Source organism: Miscanthus floridulus, chromosome 3 (assembly GCF_019320115.1).
Source record: "Miscanthus floridulus cultivar M001 chromosome 3, ASM1932011v1, whole genome shotgun sequence".
Classification (NCBI taxonomy): domain Eukaryota; kingdom Viridiplantae; phylum Streptophyta; class Magnoliopsida; order Poales; family Poaceae; genus Miscanthus; species Miscanthus floridulus.
The window spans coordinates 6610138-6618850 of NC_089582.1; the positions used below are offsets into that span (position 1 = coordinate 6610138).

General features: G+C 45.0%; 1 protein-coding gene and 1 pseudogene across 3 annotated transcripts; one reads left to right on the top strand and one right to left on the bottom strand.

Annotated features, from left to right (window-relative positions):
• Window positions 1-1439: 1439 nt before the first annotated feature.
• On the bottom strand, window positions 1440-2791 carry LOC136543048 (protein FAR1-RELATED SEQUENCE 5-like; annotated as a pseudogene).
• Window positions 2792-5746: 2955 nt separating this feature from the next.
• On the top strand, window positions 5747-7779 carry LOC136544863 (uncharacterized). 3 transcript variants are annotated; one of them, XM_066536926.1, is made up of 2 exons: window positions 5747-5882; window positions 6018-7779. In XM_066536926.1, the coding sequence occupies exon 2, from the start codon at window positions 6053-6055 to the stop codon at window positions 7625-7627; it is 1575 nt and encodes a 524-aa protein (XP_066393023.1). In that variant the 5' UTR covers window positions 5747-5882; window positions 6018-6052; the 3' UTR covers window positions 7628-7779. The 3 variants fall into 3 exon arrangements, with proteins under 3 accessions (XP_066393023.1, XP_066393024.1, XP_066393026.1); XM_066536927.1 differs by having other exon boundaries at window positions 5774-5882; window positions 6021-7779; XM_066536929.1 differs by lacking the exon at window positions 5747-5882 and having other exon boundaries at window positions 5898-6551; window positions 6774-7779.
• The last annotated feature ends 934 nt before the right edge of the window (window positions 7780-8713 follow it).

Sequence of the window (8713 nt, forward strand, 5' to 3'; positions counted from 1 at the left end):
ACCAAGGAAAGAAGGCAACAGATCATGATTCTCAAGGCTCGGTATTTGTACCTTCCAAATGCCATGTTGACCTGGGCTTGGACAATATGGACATAAGAATCAGCTGACATGCCTGAGACTTTGGTTGGCATTGAAGGCAATGATGCATTATCCAATTTCAATATGCTTGCAATAGTCGAATCAGCTTCCTCTAATTTGTGCAACCGAAGCAGTGCTTCCGACCTCAAGGCAAGAAGCTGCAGTGCAAAGTACGGTTCCCTTGTGAATGACTCGATTACCAGGAAAAGACAACATATTTTCAAATGAAGGGTTACCAATGGAGAGGAGTCCGCTCCAATGGCAATGGCTGCATCGGCTTCCCTGAGTGTACTCTTCCAATCTCCAATTTTCCTTGCATCCATGCATCTCCCTTGATGGATTTCCACCTCATGCAGCTTCTGCCACTCAACAGGATCGGACTGGTTTACACTTCCAGACAGTGTGAAGTGCGTCCTTGCCTTCTCAATCATTCCAAGGCTACAATATGCTAGTCAGTCAGTCATTGTGCAATCGAGAAAAAACTTCCATTTTTTCAATTATACAATCAGGATAAAGCATAAGATTGGTGCGTGCAAGCCATCAGACAACAAGAATCAATTTGGAATTCAATCGGCGTGTTCGCTGGTTGGTTTCTGGGCTGGTTTGGGTTGGCTGGTGCTGGTTTGTTGTGAGAGAAAAACACTGTTGGCTGGTTGAATAAGTCCGGCTGAAACCAACAAGCGAACGGGGTGAATATATGAATGATGAATCAAGCTTACAATGTTCTCTATGTAACAAGTAATTTAAAATGAAGCATTCATCTCATTTATCATCTATGGTGGTGAGTTAAGATAAAATCAAATAAAGTAAATCCCACAACTCAACCAAAATGGAATCAAAGCAATTCAAACTTCTGTAAACATATAATAATTATGAGGATTTCAGATACAACTCAACCAAAATGGAGCCCATCAGTGTTCATGGTATTTTTTTTTCAGACAGCAACCAATACAAGCAGCAGAGGAATTCATAGCAATTGCACCAAAGTACTGAACTGTCTGAACAGCTCAAATTTTACTTTAAATTTAAGATAATGCAGCCACAAATTCTACTGAGAGATCAGGAAACCTCTACTGCAAATCTCCACTACACAAACAGCACAACTACCACTCCAAAATTGCAGATCTAACAAATGAGAAACTGCTACCTCACCATGTCGCCACGACATAATATAGGCTACTACAAAGCACATCTCTATATATATCCAAACATCAGGCAGGCACTACGAATTAAGCTATCAGTTTTCAGCTGTGCAAAATAGCAACATGTCAATTTGCAAAGATGATGGAAAATCATAAGTTGTTCACCAGCGTACCTATAAACAATAGGCAACAACAAACTCATCATTGGCAAATCATATATCAAGCACATGTCAAGCAGTGCTCCACGTGCTTTACCATGTCAAGCAGTGTCATTTTACGATCTAGACGCATATGGAGCCTAGAGTTTAGGCTCTCACTCCGTTGGTTGCTCCTCAGTCCTAAGTAGCACTTACCAGCATGATATGAAGCACACCAGATTTCCCTCATATCATACATCTGATACAACCATGACTCCTTATTTGTAACCTTATGCTTATCCAAAAATTCCTACCATTTTCTCTCAGTCTCTTCTATGGACAAACAATTTTCTCTCAGTCTCTTCTATGGACCAACAATCATAAAGGAAACTCATGAATTCATCCTTGACAACATCATCCTTAAGATTACGCACAATGTTCTGCTCAATATGCCATATGCAGAGCCTATGCGATGAATTCGGCCACACCAGCATGATTGCTCTCTACATAGCAAGGTCTCCATCAGTGATCACAGAGACCGGATGCTTTTGAATCATGGCCTCGAAAAATGTACTTACCAACCACACAAGACTCAATATTCTCATGAGAAATAATTCCACATCCAAAAATAACTGTGCTTCGATGGTGATTCACCCCAACAAAAGGAATAAGGGGTAGGATGTACCGATTAGTTTTGTAGGTGCTATCAAATACAACGACATCACCAAATGCTTCATAATCAAGCAGACATTGACTATCACACCAGAATAGTCCCTTCAGGTGTCCTTCCCCATCAACCATGTACTTGAAAAACAAATCAGGATCTCTGCGCTGAAGTTCCGTCAGGTAACTGATGACTGTTTGAGCGTCACCGACAGCAATTGTCTCCGCCTTATAGCGATGGCAGAAATTATACAAGTCCCTTGTTGTACACCCAACCTTATCATACCCACCATACTGCATTTCTAAAATATCCATTATCTTGTGTTTGTGGATCCCAGAACTCTCCATCTCCACAATCTCAGCTTTCTGCTCAGCGCTGATTCTTCTATGTGAACGCAGCAGACAAGTAAGCTCTGCTGGCGCCATCGGATGGTTGTGTTCATCGATGAAATCCTTCACATACCACTGCCCTGTGATCTGATCTCGTGCAATCACAAATTTAGCAAGGCATCCAACACCTGTAATATTCCACGGCTTCCGCTTCTTAATCGCCCTCTTCAGCTGCTTCTCTTCATGGAAACCTTGATGGCTGCAAACGAACTTCCGAAAAGTCATCTCATTGTGGCCATTGTCCCACTCACAATAGCTTCTCCTCACACTAAATCCTTTCTCAAAACCGTAGTTGTTATAGAACTGAAATCCTTCTTCTTCATTAGCAAACATCTTCCTAACAATTTCTTTGTACTCCAGCAAAGACTCAAGATCTGGCATTTCCTCCTGTATCCATCAACAACATTAAACAAATTAAAATTCCACGGAACAAATTAGACCCTCCTAGCTCTAGCAGTGTGAACTGAAATGTATCTACCTCTAAAAATGGTAAATTTCCACGAACAGAACAATCAACCTACTTTGGAATTACTGTAATTTTCATTAGGTACCTACACGATTGACAGAAAGTTGCTAATCTGTCACATTCTAGGCTGATTTCTGCTAATCCATGCAAGATACACCTAACAAGCAGTTTTGGCAGCTAGCATTTTCCAGATTGGCATTGTCACATTCTAGGCTGTTCGGTAGTTCATTCTTGCAGTGGCTGCAGCTGCTCTTTCTCTCACAGACTCACTGTGCTCACAGCCAACAACTGCTGCTTTTACAAGCAGCCGTCCAACCCAACAAGATAGAAATTTATTAGTATCTTGGCTTCTACCCTAAAGCAAAACACAACTGAATAAGCAATAGTACTGATTTCGTTTATTTCAGCAGCACAGAAATACAGAAGGTTGATAACATCCCTAATGTAGGAGTTATGTGAGAGCGTACTCTTCAATAATTTATTACAAACACTAGATAATATGGATGAAAGATAACAGGAAAGATATTAAGGATCTTGCTTAATGTGCCAACTTTGACTAGCCATCTATTTTTGTCATTTTTGTAACTGACCATGCTTTTGGTAAAGATGTGTGAAAGTTAGCATCATATCGCTATGCAGTAACACCTAAAGGTACAAGAAATTCCATTACAAAGCTAAAGGTACCAGCCCAGACCATCAAAAACGTGTGAGATCATCTCGGGGATCACTAAAAAAAGCATACACTCTAATGCGCTAGCTAGGCGAGCATCAAGTCTACATTGACAAAACATTGTTATATTAAGTGCCTGGATCATACACCGGAAACAGTGAAAAATAATTATGTGAGCCCATTCTTAATATTTTTCAGCTGTGTTACAATTAGGGAACTGCACAAATGCATTGCTGCGTTCCTGAGTTGAATATATGAGATAAATCAAATGCAAAACAAGTGCATAGGAGGGGAACCTTGGCCTTCTACGATTGGAGCTCGAACGGAACCAGTGGCGAGCACTGTCGACGGAGGGCACGGGACCACCGGCGGGGGCTAAGCACATCTCCTTGGAAGCTGCGACGACAGCGCAGGCGGGGGCACGGGTTCCCCTGCGCGCTAGGCGTGGGCACAGGGTCCCCAGGGACCGCACACACCAGGCGGGGGCGCCGGGGAGGAGGGAGGAGCGACGGGCCCGGTGCAAGCGACGAGTGGGGGCGAGGGTGACGCGGCGGTGAGATGCGTCCTTCCGCGTGGAGGTTAGGGCGCCGCGGGATGGCGAGGGCCAGCCGGCGGCGGCAGCGCCGTGCGATGGCGAGGGCGAGGGCGAGGGCGAGGTGGCGCTGGCTAGGGCTAGTGCAAGGGCGAGGCGGCGGCGGCCAGTGTCGCGTCCTTCCGCTGTGGGTTCAGGGGCGATGGGTTGCCGGGGAGGGGGGAGGCTATGCGTGGGCTGCTGGGTTGCGGGGGATGGGGACACGCAATTACAATACTAACCTTCCACTTTTGAAATTAATTAGAGCTAATAACTTGCTTAGGAACCAAGAGGAACCAAGAAGTACCCCCAACCACTGTAAAAGGGCTCGATAAGATAAAACACTCCAATAATGACGGAAGTGAACAGACAATCAGACAAATAACGCAGGTTCATGGAAAGCAAGATGAAGCTTCTGCTATATTGTCATTCCTACGCAAGGCAAGTCATTGAGAAGGATGTAAACCGTTTTATAGCTGTAGTATATTGCCGACCGGCCGCTGATGACAGTGAGCTAGCGGAGTGGTTGATAAGTGTGATAAGCTCTCCAACTGATACTAGTAGTAGCTAATTAAAGAGTAAAGACCACGGTTCATTTTGTTAAGTGACAAGCAAAACAGTACAACAGGCAGTGCACGCGACACGCCAACCGGCAGCAGTGGCAGCCACGGAAGTGAAGCCTTTTTTAGTAGTGCGTAGCCTGTTACAATGAGCATCGTATGGGATAACAATGAATTGCATTTTAATAATGTGGTTACATCACGAAGTTGAGACAGAAACCAGGCAAAGACTATGTGACGTATAGCTAAAATGACCTGTAATGCAATATTACAAGCTGACGCAAGTCATATTGTATCCTCGCAATGGGAAAGCTAATCCCATCTGTAATTGTTTACTGCCAAGAACCACACAAGCTTTTGCAAGTCCTTGCATTCAGAATTTACGCAGCAGCTTCCTATACACTGCACGTACATATCTCGAAGCCACGGACCTCTAACCAGGCAACCTCCACTTGTACATCTATAAATGAAGCTAGCTTGCCCCATTCGATGAACTTAACACAGGTATTGAAAGGTGGGACTGGTACAAATCTGGAGTGAAAACGTGTGGAAGTTTTTCAAATCATTTTGAGTTGATGCATTAACCTCTGATAGTAATCTTTCCCAGCATATATACCACGGAGCAACCATCATATACAAATCAGAGCAGTATTTCTATGTGGCGTTATTTTTGGATAAGGTGTGGAAGGACGTCGATGTGGACACAGGACACCGCATACCAAAAGTAGTCCAAATTGCAATCCTGCATGCATGTGCGGATCACGCACGTACTTACAACTAATATAATGCATGGTGAGGCGACTACTTAGACCAAAGAAGACTTGCAAGTCATTGCATGCTTTCTGAAGGTGCAGAGAAGGTCCATTGTTTTGGACCACACACGTACTTACAACTAATAATGCATGATTATTGTATACTGCAAGGAGAAGGAAGTTAAGCATCCTCAGCGCTCCCTTTACTTTTCCAGCAGGACATGTTTCTGCAGGTTCACACTACTGTACAATTTTGCTTCTCATCTCTCCTCCCTCTCTATATATAGACACATAGCGATAGGCAGTGACAGCTCGCCGACTCAGCTATACTAAGAAACACTACAGCAGCAGTGTGTGCACCTCTTGTTTGATCTGTTCCTGATATATCCCACTCCGATCCCCTTCATTCCATCTGTTGGTGCGAACTGCAAGATCTAGAGGATCAGAGCTAAGGTAAGGATTAACATTAAGCATATATGTATTCCACGCATGCATCAGTTATAACCCAAGCATTTGTTACAGACTTGCTTGTGGGAGTCAAAAACTAAAGTACGAAACTAACTAACCCAAGATGCATGTATTCATCAGCAGGTTGGTGGAATCCCCATCCCCACAGCGACTTCATGGCGGAGATGGTGTGTTCAGCCCTTGTTCAGGAGACCGTGAGCAGAGGCGTCTCCTTTGCGTTGGGCAAGCGCGAGGAGAAGGCATCCCAAGGCCACTTGATGGAGAGGCTGGAGATGGCCGCCAGCCAGCTGGAGTTTGCACTTGAGAGGGCCCAGGAGCTGCGCATCAGGCACCTCTCATTGATTTGCCGCAGGAAGCAGATCAAGTCTGCCTACGTCGAGGCAACGGAACTGCTCGACAAGCACAAGCAGCAGCAGGCGGTGCCTGCAGGACAGGAACCGCAGGATGCGCACGGGGTGAAGAAGCGCAAGCTATGGGTTATCAGTGCCAAGAACATGCTCACCACATCATCTTTTGCTGGCTTGAGCACGGATGATGTTCGAAGATTTGAATTGTATGCAGATTTTGCAGACAAGTTTGTGAGGGACGTGGAGTCTGGGTGTTCACTTCATCACAACACCTTTTGCAACCCTATTGTCAGGCATCTCCTTGAAGGTAAAACTCTCCGGTATTATTTGGAGCAGGGAAATAACCTGCGACGAAGTTTCTTCATATTTCCCATGTATTCTGATGAGCGTGGAGTAGAGGCACAGCTAGCATACTCTTACATGGATAGCACAATGATAGAGAAATGTTTTCTTCTGACGTTGTCCCTACGACTATCAGAAAGCACAGACATAGTTGGGGTTGCTATTCAAGGCTTGCAATTATTGACAGCTGAATTCAAACTTGCGGCTGAATGTGCAACGGGAGAACTCACCCTGCTATCTACTAATTCACAAGACGCTGAACAATTCTATGGGCCTCCGTTGGTGCGCTGTGAAGAGTTTTTTATCAAGCAGACACAAATTGCTCGCCCAGACCCAGCATGTTGCAAAGGAAGTAGGCACGGACTTTGTGCTAACAACAACGTCTCCTCAGAGTTATCGGACATATTCCCAGAGCAAGTTATTTATTGGGTTTTTGACTGCTATATACCAGCACTAGAGTCCAGCACGCGTAGCTCATTTGATGAGGTGGGCAGAGGTTGGAAGCCACCTCTGCGAGTGAGAATTATCTTCGGTCCCCATTCTTTATTTATTTATGATTTGATGAGGTGGATAGAGTACTTTATTGATTTATGGGAAAGGCGGCAGATGGTTAAAACCAGTAATTACACTTATGCAGTAGAGAGTATCGGAGACGATGTTGAGAAGTGTATAAAGTACCTTATTGAAAGCGGGAGGGTTATAAAGTACCTTATTGAAAGCGGGAGGGTTATAAAGTACCTTATTGAAAGCGGGAGGGTTACAAACAATAAGTACATTTATGCAGTAGAGAGGATCGGAGACGATGTTAAGAATGCGAAGCGTATAAATGATGTCAGCGTACAGGAAGTGGCCGAGACAATAAAATCAAATGCAATAAACTGTTTCTCACGTCAGCAAGAGCTGAGGGAGTACAGTATAGGTTTGGGCTCTCGACACAGTAGTGCATCGTTTATTGTGGAAAAGGGAAGCGTGGAAACAGCAGGTGTGCCCAGAACCAGGAAAAGGTACAATACGCGATCGAGCAAGAACAAGGACAAGTAGCAAGGTAACTAGCTAGCTAGGTCGCTTTTATTTGTGCTTGCATTGCCCTGCAACTTAAGGTAGTGTGGTGTATGTTAAGGTAGAGTGGTGTCTAGTATTTCGATCATATGTAATATGGTACTACTCCATCATATGTAATACGCACATGTCTTCTGCTTGAGAAATAAAACTATTCTGCGTGGATTCGGCTAATTATGGCGCTACTATATACGGCCCAATTCCGTTTGTACCCGTGCGTATCTTCCCAGCCTGACTTTATGGCCCGGCCCGTTCAGCTTTAGCGTGGGCTTATACCGTCAGTCCGTCTCCCTCGGCGCCTTGGTCGCTTTCCCCTGCCCACCCCTTTGTCAGCTTTACCATTGGCTTGTGGCAGACACCAGACAGTAATGCGCAGACAACACATGCAAGTCATCGCTTTCAGATTGTAGAGCAGCGCAGCTAAGTCCCTGTCCTTCAGCCTGTTCGCTTGGCGTAAACGATCGTAAATTTTCAGTCAGAACAGTATTTTTCTCTCACACCAAACCAGCCAGCAGTAATAATTTACGATCGTATACGATCATTTCAGCCCCAGCCGAACAGGCTGCTTATCATTTGTTGTGGCATCCTAGCTAGGCACACACGGTCGGGGCCGCGGAAGCTGCCTCTGCATTTCCTTGAACGTTCCATCTACTCCATGCATGGATGGAAGGATCGATGGCCGTTATTGGCTGGACAGCTGAGTCAGCTTAACAGTGAAAAAGGCAGAAGTAAACATGCATGACTTGTACAGTGCATGCATCCTTGACGTGCTGCAGGATCAGAGCTAAGGTGAGGATTAACATTACCAAGCATATTTGTTACAGACTTGCAGTATGTTTATGTAGTACTTCATTTGGGAGTCAAAAACTAGGGCGTGATTGGTTGAGAGAAACCGGACCGACCTAGCGCCGTGGATGCACCTTGCGAGTGTTTGGATGGCTGGGCTGAGTCTTGGACCAAGCTCCACTCATGCAAAAGGCACCCTCCGGCCTCACCTCACCTGTTGCTGTGCTGTGTGATCCGAAATGGTAGCTTATTTGCAAGTATGGAAAACCAACAAGGATCAAC

What these genes read in the sequence shown, in the direction of transcription:
- LOC136544863 (XM_066536926.1), top strand. Translation starts at nt 6,053, where the DNA reads ATGGCGGAGATGGTGTGTTCAGCCCTTGTTCAGGAGACCGTGAGCAGA.